At 36.1% G+C, this 27,487-nt stretch overlaps 3 protein-coding genes across 3 annotated transcripts in view; 2 read left to right on the forward strand and 1 right to left on the reverse strand.

Moving 5' to 3' along the window:
• The first annotated feature begins 86 nt into the window (after positions 1-86).
• LOC135075172 (AP-2 complex subunit alpha) lies at positions 87-5,368 on the forward strand. Its single transcript, XM_063969530.1, has one exon. It carries the CDS (start codon positions 311-313, stop codon positions 3,098-3,100), a length of 2,790 nt encoding a protein of 929 aa, XP_063825600.1. The 5' UTR covers positions 87-310; the 3' UTR covers positions 3,101-5,368.
• A 370-nt stretch (positions 5,369-5,738) lies between these two features.
• Positions 5,739-8,250, reverse strand: LOC135075179 (uncharacterized). Its single transcript, XM_063969538.1, has 6 exons — positions 8,103-8,250; positions 7,809-8,015; positions 7,399-7,583; positions 7,044-7,170; positions 6,265-6,461; positions 5,739-5,877 (listed from the first exon to the last, which is right to left on the reverse strand). The coding sequence occupies exons 1-6, from the start codon at positions 8,124-8,126 to the stop codon at positions 5,823-5,825; spliced, it is 795 nt and encodes a 264-aa protein (XP_063825608.1). The 5' UTR covers positions 8,127-8,250; the 3' UTR covers positions 5,739-5,822.
• A 6,084-nt stretch (positions 8,251-14,334) lies between these two features.
• Positions 14,335-27,487, forward strand: part of LOC135075160 (clustered mitochondria protein homolog) — a 37,697-nt gene continuing 24,544 nt past the window's right edge. Inside the window, exons 1-7 of the mRNA XM_063969509.1 lie at positions 14,335-14,630; positions 25,086-25,301; positions 25,535-26,190; positions 26,274-26,435; positions 26,556-26,709; positions 26,801-26,934; positions 27,029-27,165. Of these exons, the coding sequence (XP_063825579.1) occupies positions 14,513-14,630; positions 25,086-25,301; positions 25,535-26,190; positions 26,274-26,435; positions 26,556-26,709; positions 26,801-26,934; positions 27,029-27,165 (1,577 nt within the window). The 5' untranslated portion in view covers positions 14,335-14,512. The remainder of the gene's footprint in view (positions 14,631-25,085; positions 25,302-25,534; positions 26,191-26,273; positions 26,436-26,555; positions 26,710-26,800; positions 26,935-27,028; positions 27,166-27,487) is intronic.

Below are 27,487 nucleotides of genomic sequence, written 5' to 3' on the forward strand. Positions count from 1 at the left end.
ATTTTCGCAGATGTGGCCCAAGCATTATGATATTGATCCATAAACAATTTATTGGAGAAGTGCCTGTCTTTCTGACTGACGTTTCAGTTTTCACAAATCTATGGTAATGGAAGGCGTTGTAGAACAAAGCTCATCTTCGTTTTGTGGTACTTACAATTTAATGACGGCGGCTGATTGATTAGTTGGAAGTCGAAGTGCAATTACGGAAATTACACCCCCTACATTGGTGCCGGTCACTTGGTAGTGGATTTTTTCGTTGGAAGAGTAAAGAAAAGGCATAAAACTGGTGTTCGATAAGTCACTTGGCAATATGCCTGCCGTTAGGGGCGATGGAATGCGAGGACTCGCAGTCTTCATATCTGATATACGGAACTGTAAAAGTAAAGAAGCAGAAATTAAGAGGATCAACAAGGAATTGGCTAATATTCGAAGCAAGTTTAAAGGCGACAAAACACTTGATGGATATCAAAAGAAAAAGTATGTCTGCAAGCTCCTGTTTATCTTTCTCCTGGGCCATGACATCGACTTCGGGCATATGGAAGCTGTGAACTTGCTTTCCTCCAACAAATACTCAGAGAAACAGATTGGGTATCTATTCATATCTGTTCTTGTGAATACTAACAGTGACCTGATTAAGCTCATCATTCAAAGTATCAAGAATGATTTGCAGTCCCGTAATCCCATCCATGTCAACCTGGCCTTGCAGTGTATCGCAAACATCGGTAGTAAAGATATGGCTGAAGCTTTCGGCACTGAGATTCCCAAACTACTTGTGTCTGGGGACACTATGGATGTTGTCAAGCAATCTGCTGCACTTTGCCTCCTCAGATTGTTTCGTAAGTCTCCTGAAATAATACCTGGAGGTGAGTGGACATCAAGAATTATACATCTTTTGAATGATCCACACATGGGTGTGGTTACTGCTGCTACATCTCTGATAGATGCACTTGTCAAGAAAAATCCTGAAGAGTACAAAGGATGTGTCACACTTGCAGTGGCAAGGCTGAGCCGCATTGTTACAGCTAGCTACACAGACCTCCAGGATTATACATATTACTTTGTACCAGCACCATGGCTTTCTGTGAAGTTGTTAAGACTTCTCCAAAACTATACACCTCCCTCCGAGGAACCTGGTGTAAGAGGCCGCCTATCTGAATGTTTGGAGACCATATTCAACAAAGCTCAAGAACCTCCCAAGTCAAAGAAAGTTCAACATTCAAATGCTAAAAATGCTGTTCTATTTGAAGCAATAAGTCTTATTATTCACAATGACAGTGAACCTAACTTACTGGTGCGTGCTTGTAACCAGTTGGGTCAGTTCTTAAGCAACCGGGAAACCAACTTGAGATACTTGGCCCTTGAGTCAATGTGCCATCTTGCTACATCAGAATTTTCTCATGAAGCTGTCAAAAAGCATCAAGAAGTTGTTATACTGTCAATGAAAATGGAAAAAGATGTATCAGTGAGACAGCAAGCTGTAGACTTGTTGTATGCAATGTGTGACAAAACAAATGCAGAAGAAATTGTTCAAGAAATGTTAGCTTACTTAGAAACAGCTGACTACTCTATTAGGGAAGAAATGGTTTTGAAGGTGGCAATATTAGCAGAAAAGTATGCTACAGATTTCACATGGTATGTAGATGTGATTCTCAATCTCATTAGAATTGCTGGAGATTATGTTTCAGAAGAAGTTTGGTACAGAGTCATTCAAATTGTGATTAACAGAGAGGAGGTTCAAGGGTATGCTGCCAAAACTGTTTTTGAGGCTTTGCAAGCTCCAACATGCCACGAAAATATGGTTAAAGTGGGTGGATACATTCTGGGCGAATTTGGTAATCTAATTGCTGGTGATACAAGATCTTCCCCTCAAGTTCAGTTTGAGCTTTTACACTCTAAATATCATTTGTGTTCCGCAGCGACACGCGCACTTTTGTTATCAACATACATAAAACTGGTAAATCTTTTCCCAGAGATTAAAAATCGTGTGCAAGAAGTATTCCGTGCTGATTCCAACTTGCGTTCAGCAGATGTTGAGCTACAACAGAGAGCATCAGAATATTTGCAACTTAGTATTGTAGCAAGCTCAGATGTTTTAGCCACAGTACTGGAAGAAATGCCAGCATTCCCAGAAAGGGAATCATCCATTCTTGCAGTTTTGAAAAAGAAAAAGCCAGGACGTATTCCAGATGATGTAAGAGAATCTAAGAGTCCACAACCAAATGCCATGCCAGCTCCAATTGTGAATTCCACAAATAATACTAATAACTCGAGTGCTGATCTTCTGGGATTATCTACACCTCCTGGTACAACTGCTCCTTCAGCTGGTAATGGGCTGCTGGATGTTCTTGGTGATTTGTATACCACTCCCAAAATAAGTCCAAATACTGTGCAGCAAAATAATATCAAAAAATTCTTATTCAAAAACAATGGAGTACTCTTTGAGAATGACATTATACAAATAGGAGTCAAAAGTGAGTTCAGACAAAATCTAGGGAGGATTGGATTATTTTATGGGAATAAAGCTTCCTACCCTGTTCTAAACATCCATCCTGAGCTTCAGTGGGCAGACATGCACAAACTTAATGTACAGGTAAAGCCTATGGAACCTGTCATAGAAGCAGGAGCTCAGATTCAGCAAATGTTAACAGCAGAATGCATTGAAGACTTTATTGATACTCCAAGTATGACTATCACTTTTAACTATAACAATGTACCACAAAAAATTACCTTAAAATTGCCCCTTACTTTGAACAAATTCTTTGAACCAACAGAAATGAATGGAGAGTCATTCTTTGCTAGATGGAAAAATCTTGGTGGGGAACAGCAAAGAGCACAAAAAATATTCAAGGCACAGGGAGCCATAGATTTGTCTGCAACCCGCACCAAACTATCTGGTTTTGGTATGCAGCTTTTAGACGGCATAGATCCCAATCCTGAAAATTTTGTATGTGCTGGTATCGTGCACACTCGTGTCCAGCAAGTAGGTTGCCTCATGAGATTGGAACCCAACAAGCAAGCTCAAATGTATAGACTGACAGTAAGGTCGAGCAAAGAAACTGTGTCACAAGAAATTTGTAACCTGTTAGCTGATCAGTTTTAGTATGTTTGCATAGTAAATGTAGCTGGACCACTAATCTTGAACAACATAAAATGAATGGAATTTATAGACAATGGTAGAGGCATAAACATTCACAATTAGATGCTAAATGTGGTTTTCTCTTCAGACACACCTATGAACTAAGCACTGGATCCAGTTAATGAGAAAAAAATCTTTATGTACATTTTAGTTTGCACTGTTAATGGCTAAATTTTGAAGTGGAGTCGCTAGAATAGGTATTTTATACCAGAGATCAATTTTATTTTTATTAAATTACAAAAGGTTTATATTTTATATCTATGTTCTCGATTACATTGAAGCTTTGATAATGTTATTATGACTAAGCTGCTCATATTAATTTATTGTGATCTAACACCGGTACATATTCATTTTGGGTTTTTAAATAATTATGTACAAATATGTTTATCTTTAGTGTCCATTATCATATTGGTTAGTAAAATACTTTATAAAACATTGTATGGTGAACTATCTTTGATTTATATTTTATTTTTTATTCTTCATGTTGAAAGCTAATCCAAATCATGTTTATTCAACAGAGTTCTACTAATGTGTACTACTCTGATAATTTAACTTCCATTTTTTTAATATAAAATGAGATTAAACATTATTTATAGTCATGACATCCTGTTTTATGAACAGTGATTGGTTAAACAGGATGCGAATTAATATTTTTTATCACGAAACTTTTATGAAAAGGTAATATTTATTCAAATAAATTATTTTTCAATCTCGGAACCGCGGCACCTTTCCAATGTAATGGAGCATCTATTTATTAACCAATCACTGGTCCTTATTTACTGCAACAGCCCCTTGGTGCGGGAGGTGATGTGGTGACGTCATGAAATGTGTCGCGTTGCAAATCATGTTTCGGCGCTTTCGCCCCGCACCGCTTGGCGGCGCTACAGTCCTTATCTCAACAGCAGTCTCGAAAAATTTTATAAAACAAAAATGTCCTTGCATTTTCTTGCTAAGTGACTGCATCTGAATCTATACTATGCCTTGATGTATAAAGTTAGATATCACCTAAAACTCATTTCATATTATGCTTACCCATTTAAGGTTTCTTAATAATATTATATGATATGGATGAGCAATACCAAAATCTATGTAAGAAACTTTACCTAAACCACTTTTCAAAATGTTGTAGTAATTTAATCAGTAAGCAAGGTATTCTATTATCTTTTGAAAATTTAATTGTTACTGTTATTGTATGTAATAATAAAGTATAGAAATTGTGATTATACCAAAGTAGGTAATTAATATTTTGTAAGAAGTGATTTATACAAAATTTTCTTTATATAACATATCGGTCCTGAAGAAAAGGTAATAATAATATATAACTTCATATATGTTATAAAAGTATTTATTGAAAATAACAAATAATATCGGGCTAAACTTTGTAACTGTTTAGTTTCTATGTTTTCTTATTCAAAATATAATAAGTTTTATTGTTTTAAACAAGTAGGTAGTAGTTGATCCCATACTCTTAAACCGTGTGTTATAAAATTGAAACAGTATTTTTAATTATGGAAAATGTAAGCAAGAAGCGCGCATAATATTTACGTCCTACTACAACCATCACGAAGTATAAATTTGAGGTTAATAATACTGTTTCAATCTAAATATTGTTGCATATTTTCACAGACATTCCTATAATTTATATAAAATGTATATTTGTTATAGTAACTCTCCTATTTACTGCTATAGTATGTATACCTACTTGCGTAATATTTGTCGTTTTTCAAGTTAGGAAGCATGAAGCATTAGATTTTTTTGCTTTTGATTTGTTGTCGGGAATCTCACTATAGACGATTTATTTTCTTAGTTATGTAATAATAATAATGAAGTTACGGACAGTAGGCTTAGAAAAATTAGTAAGTATTATAAACATGAAATGTTGTTATAAAAGCATTAGCAAGCTAAGGCTTTTTTTGCATGCTGGATTTCATAAGAGATCAGATAGGTAATAAAAAAGTATAATATATTGTCAACATTCATATAACCTTGTTAAGAGTATGGTATATTATATGTATATTGTGAAATTTATTGAAGCAAAGTATAGATGCTTAATTGGTACACGTCTTGTATTTGTATACTTACTTCAATGTAATGTTTGATATTTATCAAATGTACAATAATATAGCATGAGATTTGAGTGTGATGATTCAGTATAGAGATAGATGTTTGTTCTTGCGCTTCGAAAATCATATTGTAACTGTCTAATAATAAATATTTATCCTACACATATTAGATTATGTTTCATTTGCATGATATCCTAGTGTCCTACCACAGTTAACAACCTTGTGAGATGGAAGAACTAAAAGCAACAATTTACTATTTCCAGTTCTTGTAGTCACTAAAATGTATGTATGTAGTTGTTTGACGAAGATCGACTGGCATGCCGTACAGACCGGTTTCATGGTCTCTCCAGCTCTGAGGACTAGATTAATGCTTTTAATAATCAAATAATGTTCCGTTCAAACTCAAGAGCCGCAACTTCAAATTGAAAAAGTCCCTAGTTGCCGACCCCGTTACACTCGTAAATATTCGATAAATATTATGCAGAAAGTATTTTCATAAACGTAAATTTTAAAAGGGGATGTAAATAAATAGTCTATCGTACTTGTACTAGTGTAAACTTATACATACACAAACTAATAAAATTAAACGATAATCCTAATAACATTAAATTAGTGAGGAAATGCTAATCAAACCATTCTTCTACATTTGGTGAATTTTCCAACACGTCATTTGATTCACTGTAACAAACAATAATGATTTAGTAACCATATTTAAATCCTAAGTAAGACTTGTAACACTATAGTTGATTTTGCGTTGCTCATATCAATAATTTGTTCATCATCATCATTTGTTGAGGGCTATCGTATTTGCCGGCGCCAAGTGCCAACTAGTGAGCGCAAAAACCATTGGAATTTCGTTTTAGCGTTCGACACTAGAAAATGGTCCTATCAACCAGTTATCATTATTTGCACTCATCAGGATGGCGCCTTTGTAGAATAAGGACCTGTCACTTGCCAGTGGTGCGAAGTCCAACTGTTAGTTATAAAAACGATAGCCCTCATTGCAAACAGAATTTTTCAGAATGAACACTGTGGTTATGGGGTTGATGAAATTCAAATTACTACCTATCCAGTGACGGATCATTGCTGAACATCTCAGTGGGCACGGTCGGCGGCGCCCTCTCAGGCAGGAGCTCCAGGTAAGACTGCCGTGACTGCAAGTGGCGCTCAACCTCTTCGGGCGTCATGTGGCCGTCTCCCGCTGATAATCCGAACCCGAGAGCAGGTGACGCTTTCGCCATCATTGCTCCGGCATTTAGATGCTGGAATGGGACAAACAGTCTATTTGTTATGTATTTAATAGTATGTAACATATAGTTTACTGTGTAATGGTCAATAGAATCAATGGCCATGCCCATAACAGATATGCTTTTCTATTTAAACATGAGAAGCCACCTAGCTAACAAGTTCTCGTACGGGTTGCGGTTGCTAAAAATACGTTGACGGTATAATATCAATGTATAATGTATCTGTAATCTAGTCAGTTTGTAAAGTAAAAACTCTCATTTGGTTTATTAACTCGTTTTTTTGTTGCTACTATGTTTTGGACTTTATTGAAATGGTATAAGTTTTACCGTATTGGATTTGGCTAGGTAATAACTAAACCACAAATGCTGTGATCGGGTTGCAATCAAGATCAGCTACAATTCATGTCGCCTTACTAGGCAACTCTAGCTTCAGCACCACCCTAAAGCGACACGCCTTACAAAATTAAACGAACATTTTGATGCTTAGTGAGGCGCCGCGCAGCGGCCCTCAAGTATAGACTGGCCTTAAAAAGTTCCATTTGGTTACATTAGCCACTCCAATAACCCTACCTTTTGTTAACTTAGAATAATACTTACAACATTACTGGCATTCTGAGGTTTTTTAGCTACTACTGCTCTCTTCCTTTTTACAGCACTGGGCCCCTTGTTGAGGGTTGATGGTGCAGAAACATTTTGATGGGCTGCACTGGCTTCAATTTTTTTTCTGAAATTAATCAACACAACTTTAAAATCACTTTCATGATATTTTATACCATGAAGAAACTATTTATGTTGTACAATAACTGGAAAATCAAAATATTAAAAGTTCCTTTTTTTAAATTAAATTTTATTCTAAGCCAGGCTTTTTTGATTACATCTCCAATTTTATTTAATATCCAGTAGGTAATAAACTTATAAGAAATTACCCTAATTAAATTTTTGAGGGGTTTACCGTTTTATAGCTTCCATGCGATTGTATTCTGTGTCATCTGATGACTCTGTATCATCACTCTCAGATGTGGTACTCTCAGGTTTTTCATACTGCAAGAGTCTGTCCAGCAAAAAACTTCTGTCTCTAGATACTTTGAGCATTCTTTTCTGGCTGGACCTAAGAGCATCTTGAAAACATTCATTTTCCTAGAAATATGAAAAAATAATTGTTAATTTACAAAGTATAAATGGAAAATGAAGTTGTGCCTCGATCCTGAAGAATCATCACTTGGATATCATAGACAGAAGCTAGATAAGCCTCGCTAGTTTAGTACTAGTGTTTTTACTTTATATCTGAAAAATAAGTAGGATAAAAATATTAGTCAAGCAAGGCAGGTAGATAACAAAATAAGTAAATGTGATAAAACTTACATAAATCAGATACTTCAGCTTCTTCTTGAGATTAAGATATTGAATTCTAAAATTAGGTTCAGGCTCAGGTTCACTGCTGCTGTCACTTGTATAGTTGTTTGAGTCCCGAGCGTGAGTGGACTCTGCAGGAGTGTTGCTGCTCACGCTGGCAGCTTCACTAGCCTGCATATTCGCTATAGAGCGGCAGTACCACCCATCTAGCATCTTCTGCAAAGATTACCACAAGTTTTGTGTATGAGTTTTAAGAGAAAACTCTGGAAGAAAATCTTATTTCATTCGTTGCTGAATATTTACCTTGGGATAATTTTCCGACGCCATTTTGATCTCTTTAATTGACTATTGTGAATAAAAAATTCCTCTTGAGGGTTTAAAACGATGTATTAAAGTTAAAACGCCGTCAAATTAGAAAAAATCAGTAAACTCCGTCCGTCCACTCCATAGAGAAAAGTAATACATAGGAAATAGAGAACCCTCTCTGTCAAATTTTTGAACCTACTAATTGACAGCCTGGTGTTAAATTCCCTGTACTTAACCTACGTACGTAACGCTCACATACATACATAGTCCACGCACACATACATACATAAAGTCCACGCACACATACACACAGTTCACGCACACATACACACAGTTCACGCACACATAGGCCCTCATAACCTTCAAAGAATTATTGTTTTTTTGATGTACAATGTAGAATTTTTTCAAATCCATTATTTTGAAAGTATTTACCTTTATGGTGTACGTATTGTATTATTTTCAAAACAATGGATTTGGAAAAATTCTACATTGCACATGGAAATGCAAATAAACAAAAACTTTTCAATTTAATAATTTTACTTTATTTATGAACACACATAATATTATACACCAAAAGCGTCTTTTCGCAAAGTTTTCAACAACACTAAAAAAGCATTTGCACTTTGAGAAAACTCAGATCACTTGTGAACATAACAGAAAGTTTCTTCGCGATTCACGAAGGAACGAACAAAACTCCGATGAACCAGAACAGCAGCAGGTACGAAGGAATGAACTTGAATTTGACTCGACTCTTCAATACTTTAATAGGGCCACAGCACAGAACTCATAAACGATGGCTAAGAAAACAAGAATGCATTCAACCTAACAAAAACAACACCGGCCATTTTGGAGGAAAAACAAAGTTGCCATATGTTAAATAGTAATTTCTACTACTCTATTATGTAAATTATAACAAAAAATGTCACCGTTCAGTTTTAAATTAAAACAAATTAATTTCATTTTAAAAAAAGTTTTCACATTGTAATTAACAATATTCTGAAATATATTTTAATTAAGAAAAAAATGAAAATATGAAGGAAACAGGAGCAGCGACATCTAAAGCGTTTTAGGGTAGTTAAAAAGTATTGCTTCCTCATTGTTATAGCATTGCTGTAAAATCTGAAAAGCTTTTAAATATTTTAAGATGTGTTTCTGGAGTCTGGTGGGGTGCTCACCCAGCGTCATTAAGACTTTTATACAATGCTATTATAAGAAGTGTACTTGACTATGGCAGTTTCTATCTAGAGCCTTGTAATTTAGTTGGTTTAAGTAAATTGGATGCGATTCAATCTAAAGCGCTAAGGATTATAGCTGGTGCTATGAAATCGAGTCCAATCAATGCCTTGCAAGCTGAATGTGTTGAGCCCCCATTGAAATTACGCCGCCAATATTTATGTGACAAGTATCTTTTCCGTGTACTTCAATTTGCTGACCATCCTATATATAGCAAACTCAACAGACTTAATGATTTAATTGATACTTCCTCTTATTGGTCACGTAAATCTCCTCCTTGTGTGATTATTAGTTTTCGTAAATTTATATCAATCCAAGCCCCAGTCCACAGAACCTCCTTTCTTCCGATATTTTCTGTAAATTTTGAATCCCTTATTCTTACTCCGACAATTCATTTCAACCTAGACATACATAAGGATGACTACAATGCTAACATTAAGTTCAATCAGATCGTAGACGAACACTGGGGCGATTGGCATCATATCTATTGCGATGCATCTAAGCACTCTCCAACGGGTCATGTTGGCGTTGGCGCATACCATAAACAATATCATATTGTCCAGAAAATAAAACTCCGTCCAGAATCATCAGTCTTTACAGGAGAATGTTTTGGACTGTTTAAGGCTTTAGAGTATGCTCTCCTTATGAAATTAAACACAACTGTAATATTTTGTGACTCTAAAAGTGCTTTGCAGGCATTACATAAATTTCCATTTAAGAACAATACTAATTATCCTATTATTACAGAATGCAGGAAATTACTTCACAAATGTAGTCTTAACAGTCATTTAATTAATTTTGCGTGGATTCCTAGTCATACCAATATTCCAGGAAATGATAAAGCTGATAAGCTGGCCAATGAAGCGGTTGAGTGTGGAGATATACATCCGTACACAAATTATTGCCATGACTTAACGGCAGCCCTTCCCAAAGCTTATCTCAAATCTGCCTGGGATGAGAATTGGGAGTTCACTAGCCAATCTAAGGGGAAACATTACAAGCTCATTCAACCATCCATCCTTTGTAAACCATGGTTTGTTAAAATTAATCTTTCCAAAACAGTTACTACCATTTTAACTAGAATGCGACTTGGTCACGTGTGCACTCCAGCACACTTGGCTAAAATTCATGTACTTGATTATGATTCGTGCACTTGTGGTTCTGGCGTCGGAGACTTAAATCACATATTTTTTTACTGTTGCCTATATGATCGTTCCTCTTTTATTAGTTCTCTTTTAGCCATTAAAATTCCTTTTCCTACATCCATCACTTGCCTATTATATACCAATAACATTGATGTTTATAATATCCTAGCCGAATTTATTACCCATAATAATATAAAATTGTAAATAGTAATGTATATTGTACTTATGTAAATATTATTTTATTTTTATTATTTTGTACTTATATCACACCTAAATTGATCCTATGAAAACCATCCTTTGTTCCGTTTCCTTCCGTAATTGATTCGTTTCCCTACCTTTTAACTTTAACCCAATCCCACCCTGTCTAAACGCAATGTCCGCAAAACTTATGGCAAAACTGAACGCAAAAATCAAGAACCCCGTCGTGGCTAAACGCAATCCGCGAGAGCCATAAAGAAGAAAAAAAAAAAAAAAGTATTGGAATTTATCGACTGAAGTCGCTGTTTGGAAGCAAGTTTGATCGTAGTATGGAAGTTTCCGTACCCTGGTCCACTCTGTTTATGTTTTTTTCCGTCAGTGTCAGTCTGTGATGTCATTAATGTCATTAAAGTCAAGCATATTATCATCAAAAGTAAACTAGCCATACTTACAAAATAAACGTGTATTCCTAAACCTAAAGTTGGAACATAAAATGGCTGTCGTTTCTGTTAGAAATTTCGAATCGGTTTTTTTTCTATTGTGTATTTGTTACCTACTTAAATTACGTTTAACTAATCTTCAAGAAAAATTACAAGAAGTGACAGTTTTAATTTCAAAATTGCTTCACAAAACGTAATAACCAAACCAACCACACAAAAAAAACTCAGGAACGAAGGGATTTCAAAATTACGACTGTCACGTTTTGCCACTTGTCTAGAGAGACTGTGTATTCAATCAAATATTACATCAGTGTGACCGTGTTCGTCCCAACTTTCGCTACGCAACCTTTCCTTTTAAGGCAAAACCTAAACAATACAGTCATGTGTTCAATTATTGAATACACTTTACTTCATTCTTGCGTGCAAGCGAGACAGAAAGCAAGTTCTATTAGCTTCCTGTGCCCCGAGTGCGCTAATTTTTAACGTCTCCAACATTGGCGCTTCTTAACCAGTTGCGCTCCGTTTTTCATTTAAGCTGAGGTGCAAATTCAGTTTCGCGGTAAAGTTCACGCGCAATCAAAGACGAAACAACGGATTTAATTAATCACTTTCCAATAAAAGTCCGAACACCTTATTTTCTCACTAAAAACAGTAAAATTAAATGTTCGTGAAGGCGTTTGACTTGAGTTTGAGAAAAAGTAGCTTTCTTTCAGCTTTTACACAAAGAAGCAGTTGCGTGTGTTTTAGTGTAATCCCCTTAGTTGATTCATAATTTCGCACGTTCATAATCAAACCGTCACTATACGAAATTGGGAGAAATTGAGTTAACATCGCCATCTATCAGCGCTCCGCGAAAAGTGCATGCTGTAAAAATCCCACGCTTAAAGCTCAAATAGTTCGGCAGATATCACTAGTGTCGTTATGGAGTTTAATGGGAAAACCGGCATTTGTTGTGAGTAACAGTGACACGTTTTTAGTAGTGACGGGATCTGGACGGGCACGCCGTGATAGTTATGTAAACTCTGTGTTGAAAAACGTCATTTTTAGCATAAAGACGCTTTTACTCCAAAACCATTAGATAAGTCACAATAAAGTAATACGAAAAACGCCTTAAAACAAAAAGTGACAATATTTATCTTACATTTTTAAAAAGATTGTTCATCACTTCGTAGAATATTGTGTTTATCCAAATAGTAAAATATTAAAACAACAAGAAATATTTTTAAATGACTAAGTATTTATAATTTTATCTAACAAAAATGCCACCAGTCAATCCAAACACTAGTAAAATCAAAGAAATTATCAAGGTAATTACTACTTTGTCTAGCGTTTGTGGACTGTGAAAAAGCCTTGGATTCGATTGAGATCTGAGCAGTGCTACAGTCTCTCCAACGGTGCCAAATTGACTATAGATACATCGAAGTGTTGAAAGGCTCGTACGAAAACGCCACAATGTCGGTTCGTCTCCAGGATCAGGACTCGAAACTCATCCAGTTGCAGCAAGGGGTGAGACAGGGAGATGTCATATCTCCGATACTGTTCAACACCGCCCTGGAAGATGTTTTCAAGCTTCTGAACTGGAGCGGATTCAGCATAAATATCAACGAGTACATAATCCACCTTCGATTTGCGGACGATGTCGTAATCATGGCTGAGACTGTGGAAGATCTAGGCATAATGCTCGATGGCCTAAGTAGAGCCTCTCAACAAGTGGGCCTGATGAATGAGTATGAAAATGAATATGGACAAGACAAAAAACATGTCAAATGTCCATGTAGTATCCACTCATCTGGAGACTCTACACTCGAAAGTTTACTGACCTGGGACAAACAGTCCAGTTACGCAGGTCCAACTTCGAGAAAGAGGTCAATCGTCAATCCAACTCGGCTGGGCAGCGTTCGGGAAGCTTCGTGATATTCTCACGTCCGAAATACCGCAGTGCCTCAAGACAAAAGTTTAATCAGTGTGTGTTGCCAGTGATATTTTATGAATCTGAGAGGTCACCCAAAAGGTGATGGAGCGTGCGATGCTCAGTTAGTTTCCCTACGTGATTGAATCAGAAATGAGGAGATCCACAGGAGAACCAAAGTGACCGACATAGCCCGCAGAATCGCTAAAATCAAGTGGCAGTGGGCGGGGCACATAGCTCGCAGAGGTAATGGCCGCTGGATAATGATCCAGAATTTAAACCTACTTCTCTGAGCCTTTTTCCCATGAAAAATCACTATCTAGTTCGTCAAGTTCATCGAGGTCATCAAGTTCTGGTTGTTTAAAGGCTGCCTGAACAAGAGAGTACCTTATTTTCTAAGAAGTTGATTTATGTGATGTAATTTTATAGTAATTTCATGTGTGTAACGTATTTATTTCTGATCAAGAATTTACATTTATTACTGTTACCATTGGTACCACTTAATCCAAATTATTAAGTTTTAAGTTCATTAAAATTACTGATTTTTCTATGTTAGTTTAATTTAATAATAATCATTTTTTAATTTTTGATCGTCAAATTTATATGAAAATAGTGACATTTCTACCGGAATTAATAATACAACATTAACACGTTTTTAATTGAAAACTGTCACTGTCTGAATTTTAGTGGAAAAGTGACACTATTTTTAGAGAAAAAATTAAATATTAAATAAACCATTATGATAATTTGAAAGATAATTATATTTCCGTAAAAGCCAAATAAGCCACTACTGGTCTTTAACAAAAAACAAAACATTTAATAACATTTTGCTCATTTTGCAAAGGTTTTAAAATTTGAGCATTTCAAATGCTTTTCCTGAAAAATCGACTTTTTTGTATAGTGACAGTTTGATTATGAACGTGCGATTTGGTTACAAATGTAGAGGGTCTCTATTATTATTCATAACTCATTGGATTTTAAGGAGTGAAAAGTGAAAAGATTCAATACAAAACCAGAGACAAGACCAAATTACTTTTTTAACCAAAAATAAAAAAATGTCTTTGATTTGATTGTTTCGAAATTACGTGGTCTGTGGTTTCGAATGAAAAAATAATTTTCAAAAAAATATCTACTTGCTGGTTAATGCGTGTATTACATAATTTAGATCAAATGAAGTCAATAATTTTACCACAAGAAGCAATGTTTCATTCATAAAAAATATATCTGCTAATTACAACAGAAGATACGACATTGGTATGCTCTATTATACTTTGACGTTTGGTTGGTATGTTGCGTAGTAGAACTGTGAAGGAAATTGACGTTCAGCTGATTTAGTTGGATTATACAAGGACTTCGTACTTCTTCAGCGTTCTACTAATCAGTCGAATTTGAACCTTAATTCTACCGCATGTGCTGTTTCAGCTGAGTGTGGTGCCGTGCTCGTCGCGGACAATCGTTAGCGGATTGATTCCTCGTGTTGTGATGGCTCTCGGTAGTGAAGTGAATGATGGCTCTTCAAAAAATGCTCCACAAAAAGTGAAAAAATGCCCTGCAAGTACAAATTCAAACGACAAAACTACTGATGAGATAGTTAGCAAAGGTAAGTTTCTATGGTTATGCTCTCAAGTTATGTAACGTTAGGTCTAACAAGTCATATTGTATTTATTTTTTGGTAGTAGACCGCGTGCTTGCAGCAGTGCAAATGCAGTAGTCATGTGACCTTAGTTAAAATCATGTGATCTTTAAATTCTAATGAGCCATGCGTTTCCAAAACATGTATGAATGAACTTCACTAAATAACTTAAAATAATTAAAATCGAACTTGACCACCAGTAGGATAATTACATTCATTTGTTTTATGTGCATAAATTAATCAAACTTGTTGTCATTCAGATGTTACAGACAGGTAAGTATGATGTAAATCATTATTACACAACCTGTCATGTGTATTGCATTGAATGTTAAGTTCACAATACACTGCTGAGCACATTTTTATCATCTCATTTGAGTTGCAATTTCGACAATAATTATTACTTCTTTTTAATAATTTTTACAATATTTTTTTAACCAGTACTCATCAATCATATTTTTTGTCTTGTCAAAAAAATTAACAAAAACAATGATGATCCCTTGGTTGGTGGATATTTTAAAGGTACTAAAACTCGTGCAGACATGCACTTCCTAGTACCATTTTTATTTTAAAAGCTTTCCGCCCGCGGCTTCGCCCGCGTGGAATTTTGTCTGTCACAGAAAAACTTTATCGCGCGCGTCCCTGTTTCAAAAACCGGGATAAAAACTATCCTATGTTCTTTCCCGGGACTCAAACTATCTCTATGCCAAATTTCATCAAAATCGGTTGCGAGGTTTAAGCGGGAAAGCGTAACAGACAGACAGACAGACAGACAGACAGACAGACAGACAGACAGACAGAGTTACTTTCGCATTTATAATATTAGTTGGGATGTTTTTACTACCAATAATCAAGCTAAAGTTCTGTTTGATAAAATGATTATTTATTTTTTGTGTTAAAAAGGTGATGTGTTCAGTTAATCATTTTACATTTATTTGCAAAATGTAGAATATTAAGAACACATAAGCAAGTTTTAAAAGACAAACAGTACAAAACAACAGCTAAAACAAATATTTTTTAATGTAATTAATTAATTACACTGTATGTTTTGTATTATTTAGCTAAATAAATATTGCATTCATTCATAATTTAGTGAATAATTATTGTTATTTGTGTACTCTATGATATGAGCACTAAGATTTAGCAAGACTTGTGAAAACATTGTGTTTTGCTCTTAAATGATTTTTATTAAATTGAACTAATAAACATAATTTGTAAAATTGGTATAAAAGAGTAATAACACCTTATCAAGCATTGAAATATTATGTCGTCGAAACTTGGCCTACTTTATTTAAATTTAACAGATGATAACCACACTTAACTTGTCAAGCTAGTATGAGTAGTAAATGAGACACAATACAATTAATAGCAGTTGCAACTGTCTCTACATTCTAATGGGTATTTTACTCTTACATTGTACCATGTCTGGATGCTTTAACAGCAATTTAATTCTTGTAAATAGTTTGATAATAATAAAAATGAATTTATTGCTCACTACAAAAATAATGTCAAATAAGTATGACAGTTTAAGAAAAAGATAAATTATTTTATGAATGATAGACCCTCTAATTAATTTGTCATGCACCAAATTAAAATTGGTACATACCTGTACTGCCTGTACATACCTCAGAATACTAAAATTATTAAAATATTTTTTTACATGCTCCACACAATTATGTTGCACATGCATTACATTAATAATTGTTTTGTCGATGAGCCCATGTAGTTGTAAATGTTCAGTATAAAATTCATAATACATAATAATAATTATGCTAAATATGATTAAATTCTATTCAATTTCTTCTCCAAATTAGATGGTAGATCTGCCGCACAATTTATAAACGCAGTAAGTACCACTTACTGCATTTATGATTGTTTTGAATATTCTAAATCCTGACATCGCGATCTATAAGAATCAAAGACCCGTTTTTTTCTATCTATCTTAGAACGGAAGATACATATTATCATAAACGCAGTAAAGAGCATATTTTAGGTTTCTTCACATACTATGTTAGCAGTAAGAGCACATAATAACTTAATATTACGTGAATACTCGCGCTCACTTAATTTGCTACACAGTAATAGTGCAGTATGTACCAATTACATCATTCTTATTATGTTTCTACAATTGTTAAGTTCACCTTGCACATAGTATATGTGCAGTAATTCCACTTAAACACACACTGATATTATGTTTCCATAGGAAAAACAGATAACTCGTACTTAATATTAATGCAGTAATTACAATTATACTGCGTACATACTAAGGATTGTCAGAGTGCTGCCTAGGTGTTAACATGTTATGAACGCAGTGACTGACTCTTACGTTATTGGAAGAAGTTGAAAACCTGTCACAAATCTAGCCGAAGACCCAAGAGCTAGATTGAACCGACACTATCCTACCGAAGATATCCCGGACGTGTCTGTACGAGATTAGAATGGCTCTCAAACAGCTGAAAAACAACAAGGCACCGGGCGATGATGGAATGATGGAACGGCTGAGCTTCTGAAAGCAGGCGGAACGCCGGTACTAAAGGCTCTTTAGAAGCTATTCAATTCTGTCATCCTTGAGGGAAAAACGCCTACGGCATGGCACAGAAGTGTGGTGATACTCTTCTTCAAAAAAGGCAACAAAACCTTGTTGAAGAATTTATTTTTTACCCATCTCACTTCTGATTCTGTTTTTGAGAGTCATCACGAATGGTTTCCGAAACAAACCGGTTTCCGATAAGGCTTTAGTACGATAGACCACATACTTATCTATGGCAGAAAACTGAGGAGAATAATCAGCAACTTTGTCTGGCATTTGTGGTCTATGAGAAAGACTTCTCTCTTCAAGCTACAGTCTCTCCAACGGTGCCAAATTTACTATAGATATAATCGTTGAAGGGCTTGTACGAAAACGCCACAATGTCAGTCCGTCTCCGGGATCAGGACTCCAGTTGCAGCGAGGGGTCAGACAGGGATATGTCATATTTCTAAAACTGTTCACTACCACCCTGGAAGATGTTTTCAAGCTTCTGGACTGGAGCGGATTGGGAATAAATATCTTCGGCGAGTACATCACCCATCTTTGATTCTCGGACGATATCGTAATCATGGCTGAGACCGTGGAGGATCTAAGCTCAATGCTCGATTGCCTCAATAGAGCCTCTCAACAAATGGGTCTTTAATGGACAAGACAAAAATCATGTCAAATGCTATGTTGTACCCACTCCTCTGAAGATTGGAGACACTATAAGTTGTCTGATGGCCGCTGGGGCAGGAAAGTTCTTGAGTGGCGAATACGAGCTGGAAGACGCAGCGTGGGCAAGCCTCCCACTAGGTGGACCGATGATCTGGTGAAGGTCGCGGCAGGTGCCTGTATGCGAGCGGCACAGGACCGGTCTTTGTGGAAATCCTTGGGGGAGGCCGTTGTCCAGCAGTGGACGAAACGAACGACCGAGTCTTTATTTCATTAGATTGGTATATTAAGATCTAAAAGTGGGTGCTATATCTTAATTTTTGATAGAATAACAAGCGATCTCAGCAATTATTTTGTAATACTTGTTTCATTTACCCCTTGGTCATTTGGGAAAGTTCAACATGAAAGCGTTATTGGCTTATAATAAGCGCATTATAATTGTATTGTTACTGCGCATTTAAAGTTTTGATAAATTATTTTGATTCACACTCCCACTCATAAATGCAGTAACTTGTAAAGATACGGCGCATATATTACGTTGTAAGAACTAAAATTTAAATCAATCATTTAACACATGTACCGTAAGTAACGAAAACTACTGATAAACGCAGTAAGGAACAATCATACTGCATTCATGGGTAGTAAGTATCGAACGAAAACTTAGTTAATCCATAACATAAACAGTTTTTTAATAATTTTAAATACAAAATATTAATTAAAATACAAAAACCTCATATCAAAATAAACTTTGAGTTTAGCTCTATAAGCCCATATATTTTTTTTTACAAATATTTGCGTAACTAATTGTAGACACCCCAAAATAAAATTTCAACTTTGATCGCGTTTTTCTCGAAACTGTTCACGTGTTACTTACTGCGTTTATAAATTGTGCGGCAGAGATGTACACTTATCTAGTTAAAACTTCAAACTTAATTCAAAATAATGTGCATGCTTTGTCAATAAACCTGTTTAGTTACATAGGCTTAGCAACATACAGAGCGCAAAAGCGCATGGTTCCGAAACGTAGTAACTATAGGTACACGCATTCGGAATAAATCGTGACCATGAACGATAGTTGCCATACGTTAGATTTTTTAACATGACTGACGCCCGTTCGAGGCTCGCCGCATGTTCAATGCACAATGCACGCACGGTGCACATCATCATGGCCATCATGGTGATCTTTCTATGATTGATATGTACAGATGCACGTGTAGCGACCATATTACGCTTTGAAAGCATTTGAAATACCGATTCCCATTAATATTCACGTAAATTATCTTTGTAAAATTGACCAAAAATACTAGAGGAGTGAAATTAAAGTAACACGGCATTTAGCCTAGTTCGACCGTAAAGTCCTAAATTCTGTCCAACAGTCCAACCGATAAGAGAACCTGATTTGCTTTTCGTATCTATACGTAGAAAGGAGAGCTGTTACTACTCGTAGTCTAAATAAATTGAGTTCTCTCCTAGTCTTGTAGTTGATCGTTGTATTCTTATCACATTGCCGACTGTGTATATCATCTCGTGACGCAATTGCTGATACGGCTTCAACAAGGCCCCTCCCTCAATACTGTTTAAATAGAATTACATGCTGGTTCATTGGATATTAATTAATGATTTGGGACCAAAACGTGATGAGTCGACGTGCGTGTGTGATTGACGAACGAGTTCGGTTTGAGGTATTGTTGCCCGAACCGAACTAACAAAAAGAACACATGTGTGTTAAATTTTGAAATAATGTAATAATAAATTATCCCAAAAAAGTGTCCGCAGCTCACATTACGACAGACAAGGCAAGCACCAGTGGGGGCAATTTTTTTGAAGTTTAAAAATAACTTATGTTTTCTGACGGGTCCCTAATGATGACATTAATTTTAATGAATTATGTTGCCTTTAATTCAATTCATAGCAAGTTGGAATAGAAAGTTTAGGAAACTTTGGAAACGCGACTGTTTTAATACCTACCTAAACTGCGCTATTAATTCTGTTCGGTTTCGGATAAGTTCAACAGTTTTATTTTTTAAAACCAAAGTTATCACTGCGATATTATTATTCTTAACTGCATGCCGCAACGATAAACTTACACATTTTACTCGTAGAAGTATCAGTTTCAAATTGCGCATCAAAATTCCTCTTCGTCGTATTGCACCATCAACTCTTTATTTGACACATACATTCTGCAGCAACGATCGCAGTGGAATCCTGTAGTAAAAGTTAAGAAATTCTTAAGGGATAGCTACGTGTGCTTGGTGCGTTAGTGTCAGTCTAAGCTCGTGAGGTAATGGCATAAAGTAATTATGTATACCTAATTCAAGAAACTTTTACGCTTTTGCGTGCACGAGTCCAGTTGTTGTTGTTTTGCACAGTGAGGGGTCATCATCATGTCTGGCTAAAACATGTTTACAAAAACAGGCTAATTTAGAAAGATGAGAACTTAATGTTTTTCGGGCGACGGGCGAATGGGTTTGTAATCGTAATCTTATCAGCTTGATCACAAGGCTTGATATTTATGAAGGGGGGCGCGTTATTTTTGTCTATCAGATTTTGAGATATAGCCTAGTTAGGGCAGATTTTATCACTTCTTTTAACGATTGTATTCTTGTGGTATTATTAACACCTGAACGGGCATCGTTGACGGGGTTGTCATAGAGACATGTTTAGTTCATCTGATTTTCTTATGTAGACTAGAGACGTTCCCGTCAGCGCGCGATTATAATTTCCATAAATTATGCTCCAGCTGCGGTTTCTTGAAACGAAACATAGAAAGGATAAGTCATTTCCTTTTTTTCCCAGTCTTAAAAAATCTTTGAGGACTTCCCACAGCACCGCGTCATTATTATCCCATCAAAAACAATACTTGTCAAAAAAACCAAGTCTCGCAACTCAGTTGTTCTACGGTAAAAAGTTGTGAGATCCATGTAATACCAAGTCCAGGCCAGAAAATCTTTAACGTTTTACATAAATTATTGACTTGGCCATCGCACTAAATAATTTAATTTACACGTGTTTTCATGCGATGGCCAAGTCAATATATTTATGTAAAACGTTAAAGATTTCCTGGCCTGGACTTGGTATTACATGGATCTCACAACTTTTTACCGTAGAACAACTGAGTTGCGAGACTTGGTTTTTTTGACAAGTATTGTTTTTGATGGGATCTCATTTCTTTTTGTATTTTGTAGACAGCAGTTATGTATCTAGAAAACTGGACCGAAATTGAAAAATTTTACTCGACTTGGCGGTTGCACTACCGTGCCCCCAAATATCATTTCTTTTTGTATTTTGTAGACAGCAGTTATGTATCTAGAAAACTGGACCGAAATTGAAAAATTTTACTCGACTTGGCGGTTGCACTACCGTGCCCCCAAATATTTTAGTTTTTCCTTGATTCATACACCAAACACTACTTATATTCCAAATTTGAAGCTTCTAGGTCTGCTAGAAGTGCCTTAGAGTTTTGATGATCGGTGAGTCAGTGAGTCAGTGAGTCAGTCAGTGAGTGACAAAATTAAGTAACTTTGACCCGTTATAATTCTTAAACTACTGGTTCAAATTGAATGAAATTTTAAATATACCGTGTCTTTACAATGCCTGCATAGCTAATGAAAATTCAGCCTTCTAGTTTTATCCACAACGAAGTTACAGGCGGTCGAAAATGGCCTGAATTGCTTCGAGAAAAGGATGGTACGGCCGTGCCGCTTTTTTGCTCGACTTGGTGGGGGCACTGCCGTGCCTCCAGATACCGTCATTGTAAGTTAACCATCTACTTGCCGTTTCGTAACTAGTCCTCATAAATGAAAATTACCCTAAATTAGGTTCCTACATCTAAGTGAAACAAGTTAAAAGCTGATTTACAAACAAGACGTCATTACGTTATCGTTAATTGCTTTTTTCGATTGCTCTGTTTGCTATCATAAATTAGTTAAAATTATAGTAATGTAATTGTCCGTTATGGTACTTTTTGTGCGTAACATTTCCAAACATTGACCCATCTATTCTCACTTAGGTACTTCCGCTTTATATTTTAGAAGAATATTCTTAGGATTTGCTAATACATCATATTGCATCATGCATGTGTTTAACTGTTTATAAAGTTATGGAATGCATTTTTGTTGGACTAGGTAGTTATTAACGTACCTATACGTATTTGAAATACCTACTAAAGTCGTGACTGTCTCGTTTGCGACATATTGTTAAAGTCTGTTTGCGTTTACTGAATGTCGTTCTTGCCGCGCCAACCCAGAAATATTTGACCATTAATCATCATCACTCGTCTGCCCTTTTTCCAGATTTTCTGAATATCAACGATTCAGATTTTTAACTCATGCTTTTTCAAGGTTTCGGCTTGATTACCAACGAGGGGAAATCTGTTCAATTCGGTCAAGAGCGCATGTATCAGACAGGAAATAATTTTAATATATTCATAAATAATTTTCGTACCGAATAGGAAATAATTAATATAATTTTAAGTTACTTTCGGATATTCAGTTAATGTTATAAATTATTTTTTTCCTCAATATGATAAGGCGATTTCGCGAATTCAGTTATTTATTTATCCTGGCGCGACGCAAAAGTCCATAAATTTCATGTAGGTGGGTATGGGTAGGTATATGTGTATTTTCATATTATTCAATACCGTTGAGTGCGACTTTCCAGTTAGATTTAGTATGTTCTCCGGCATTGGACTAGTTGGGCTAATGGAGCTAGTTATTTAATTTGGAATAGCCGGAAATACAACGAGGTTGTTACTCAACTAATAGAACGGGAACCCCAAATGACCAGTAACTTCTTTTGCTTATCCAAACAGGTAGTAACATTCCTAATTTAAGTTTTTCACTCAGCTTTGCTAATTTTGTATCAAAACAACTTCATGTGCATTATCGCAGTAATGTTATGTTTTAGAGAGATATCACCGATAATTTTAGTGTGTTGTGATCGTGAGTAGCAAAAAACAAAAACAAAAAGCAAAAGTGTGAATTGTTTTCGAAGTTATTGGAGAAAAATGTATTTAGTCAATGCGCACTTCCTTGCAGAGATTATCCTAACCACATTTACGCAATGACATACCATAAAAACATCTTGGCATTTACCTACATAGTCAATAGTTTTAATTCAGTAGCCATTGACAAAAGAATAACGTCGTTATCGTTACTGAAATGGCAATGAGACATAACACATCAATAAATAGCAGTCAATGCATAGGACACTATTGACCCCATCTATTCTAATGATTGCGAGCATGAAATTGGCTTCAGTAAATATTCAACGGTCGTGAATGTTGTGATGTCAATCGGAACCAAGCGACGCGCGGACGACTGCTCACTGTGTGCCCTATACATAATATAGCGACCATTCAAGTCGTTGCCTCTTACATAACGTACGCAAACGCATTTACCCGGTTGCTATGTCCAATGCATCTAATAGCACTCGCACGATACACTGTCTTATCGTTAAATTAAAAATATCTCAGAATGATCTTAACGATGATTTTTAACATGCTATAGCTGTACGGATGGATATGTAATGTTTCCAAGGCAATGGGTTAGATGTAGCCTGAAGTAAAATGTAGAAATTAAAACAGTTCAGCTGTACCAGCTGTACGGAACGCACAGATTTTAAAAATAAATGCTTTTCGCTTTTCTCAATACTCAATACCAATACTCAATTCTGGTGATGACAAGCCAACAAATCATACACATGGCATTGTTTCCCTTTACTTTTCCCCCTTTCAGTTTTATCAACTCATTTTGCGGTTACTGTGACTAATTAATAAAATAACTGGCACAAAAATGCAAAAATAAAATGTTGACTGCTTACTTTTGTTGTTTGTCAAAATTGTCAAAAGTATTGTAATGTTTGTCTCTTCTTTACTTTAGTACTTATCTAAAAATAGGCACATTTATTTATAGTTGTTGTGTGGAATACATCAAGATCGTGCATTTTAGGAAACATTAGGTCAAAAAGGGGGCCTTAAAAGCAGTAAGTTAACAAAGGTTAAACATGCAGACGTCGTCAGCGGGGCGCACCGTTCGTGTTTCCCTTTGCATAATTCATCGATCGGCTGTGATCCGGCTCTTTTAAATCCAGGGGCAAGTTACATGCCATTTAGGTATCTGTGTTTTAATCATAATTCCAATCCTGCCAACAATGGCGTCAGAATCTTATTGTTGCCACGTTTTAAAATTTCTTTAAGGTGCCTTTTTTGTATGTTAAAATTTAGGTTGTGATACAACATCAGCATATTAGTTAAACTTTAGGTATGTAGTCTTGAAAGGAATTGTGTCAACGGCTGGTTATCAAAATTTTGATTTACGCTTATCTTGAGCAGAGTCCCAGGCGCCTCATATGCGTTATCTTGTTTGGAGACGGTGAGAATGATAGCGTCGACTTTTTTGTGATAACTTTATACTATCTTCTTGTGCTAAGTAACAAGGTTTCTTTCCCAGCTTTTTTATAGAGCACTTCCTGCCACTCCAATCATTAACCCTAGGTAGAGATTAGTGTTACAAACAACATGATTTTACTGGATTTAAAAAAGGACATAGATAGTTTGAAGTAACAACCTAGCTATCAGTAGGGTTAACTGTAAGTTCATTAACGTACGAACATATCCAATTGTTTCTCTATTCTCCTTATCATGTTTATGCGTTGAAGTTAATGAAGATTTAATCTAGGCCATGCGACTTTTCATAACATTTATACATTCATTTGCTTGTTAAATTTATTACAGTTGGAATTAAATATCGTTTTCAATTCACGACCACATAATTTAATGTCTTACATTTTCATCTTCTTCAATACACCTACGTGGAATGTGTTTTTCAGCATTAGTACGTGTGTGACACATCAACTCTCACTTTTTATTGTTTAACAGAATTGGAAAGTTGTTAAGTCAAACGTTGGAGTTGGGACACATTTTCTTAGATGTATTAGCGTCGGACGGAGTCGATGGCGTCTATTGTTGGCGGCATCCCGTTGCCGTCTATTATTGACTCGCCGCTGGAGATAGTTGGCGCTGCGCCAGCGCAGACCACGTGTTCGCCCGTCACGGGACAGACATGCGCACTCGACTCGCTTGACGCTTCGCTGTTCGCATTCACTAAACAAAACAAAACGCCTAGTAGAAATCTTAGTACTATTGCTTCAATTAGATATTCATAGATATCAGACAACGATGAATAAATTATTATAATGAAACTGTAATAATGAAAAACAATGAGATTGTTTTCTTGTTGCAGTCGAGAAACAAGATAAACAAATTTCAAAAATGAAAAAGGAGGCCGGCGTTAAAGTGTCTTGCAGTAACGGTCATGCAAGTATGCCTAACGGACGCGCCGACGATGAGGGTGGCGGCAGAACTGCGCCTACTCCTAGGGTCTCATACGCGGCCGCCGCACGGAAGCCCCCTTCACCACAAACCAACAACACGCCTGCGCCTTTCCTGCTTCATACAGGTGCATTGCTAACGATGTGTTCATTCATTGGATTTCGTTAGTTGTCGTTGTATGTCCCGACTTTGTATGCGTCCATTGCTCTATTTTTATGTCTCCAACCACACGGATAAATTACATATCTGTTTGTTCAAAATTTCATAATCGATGACACGAAACCAACCTATGACAAATGTTACTCTCAATGTAGTAGTCTTCAAGAAATAATTGTAATATACAGTTAATATTATTTTCAGAATCCCGAAAAGTTAAGACCAGCGAGAAGTCATCACAACCGAAGTCCGTAAATTCCACAACGAAAGTGAATGGTGAAGGATCAATAGAAAATGATGATAGTAAGAAAGATAGCATAGGTACCAAAGAGTCAATAATGAATGGCACAGATAATGCACACGAAAAAATTGTTAACGGTGACCCAAAAAAAGATTCAGATTGTGATATTAGTAGTAGTAGTGATAATGCTAAAGTAGTTGTTAATGGAGTCAAGAAAGATTCCGATGATACGAAATCAATTAAGTCAGATGATGATAATATTTCTACTGTGCCTTTAGTTTGCCCAATCAAAAGTTTTGAAGGTAAAACAATGGCGGACAAAAAGAAAGATAATAAAAAAATTAAAGTAACTGTGACTGATAACATCATTGATACGCCATGTAAAAAGGAAACTGTAAATGCAGAAAAAAAAGTGGAAGATGTGTCAAAGAAAGCTGAAAAAGAATCTGACAAACTTAATGGTGATAGTTCCAAAATGGTCAATGGGGACAAAGACAGAGAGTCGACTCCAAGTGAGGATGGCGACGACAAGAAACGGGACCCGGAAGTTTTGTTTATTCAGGATATGGGTTTTACTGTAAAAATTGTTAGCCCTGGGGCAGAACCATTGGATATCCAGGTATTGATTGGCAATAACTTTGATAATATTTGTATTATCTAGTGATAAATATAGGACTGCATGTAAATCATTTAAATTCTTAGGTTTCGAGCATGGAACTGGTGCAGGAAATACATCAAGTGCTCATGGACCGCGAGGATACATGCCACAGGACTTGCTTCTCGTTGCAGCTGGACGGTATTACTTTAGACAATTTTGCCGAATTAAAGAATATTGAAGGGTTGAAAGAGGGATCAATAATTAAGGTAAGTTTAATTTCACAAATGAGTGTATTAGCCGATTTGTAGGGTCTAATATCAAATATTTCAAATTAAATTATAACAAGTCACTTGACCGGCTTAGTTCTAATTTTTTTTTACTTACAGGTAGTTGAAGAACCTTACACAATGCGCGAGGCGAGAATTCATGTACGTCACGTACGCGATCTTTTGAAATCGATCGACTATACAGACGCGTACGCTGGACAGGAATGCAGTTCTCTTGCATTTCTGAACGTTATCACGCAAGGGGATATTCTAGGTAATATGCCTTAAAATCTTTACACTGATAGTCTTATAATACATTTATGTTGTGTAAGGTCACAGATAATTTTGGAATGTTTTTGTTTTAGAAAAAAAGAAATCTCGCCCAGAGAGTGTAGACTGCACTCCGCCTGACTACATAATGCCTGGTAGTGCTGAGAGGCCGCTATTGCCCTTGCATCCGGGTCTCACTAAGGAGAATAAGGCCCCGCAGTGCCTCAAGGTAGGTTCTTGGGACTTTTAGCGACTATACCTGTTTGGAACAGGGTAAGAACTGTTTAGGAACAGTGTTATTGTTATTACATTGTTATCGGCAGGTGCTAACGACGTCGGGCTGGAACCCGCCGCCCGGGCCGCGCAAGATGTGCGGCGATCTCCTCTACTTGCATGTGGTCACCCTCGAGGATCGCCACTTTCACATTACGGCGTGTCCCCGAGGATTCTACCTCAACCAGTAATTACACTATATTTTCTTTCTCTTTCACAATATGAAATATCCTTAATTGAATTTCAAAAGTTTGTGGTTCCGATACTAACTCGTGTTGTGTTTTAATTTTCAATTCTTTATTATTATTTTAGAGGAACATTGTAAATATCTCACATAATAATTTTACATTGCAGTCTGATACAATATCTATTGCCATTTGCCAATTTATTAAAAACTATTTTGCAATTTAGTTGTAGATCAGACTAAAAAAAGTTACATGTCGTTAAGACGCATGAGGCAATCCATGTCCTATTAAGATAGTTGCCTCAATGACCTTTAAGAGTTCTAA

This window comes from Ostrinia nubilalis, chromosome 10 (genome assembly GCF_963855985.1).
Source record: "Ostrinia nubilalis chromosome 10, ilOstNubi1.1, whole genome shotgun sequence".
NCBI lineage: Eukaryota > Metazoa > Arthropoda > Insecta > Lepidoptera > Crambidae > Ostrinia > Ostrinia nubilalis.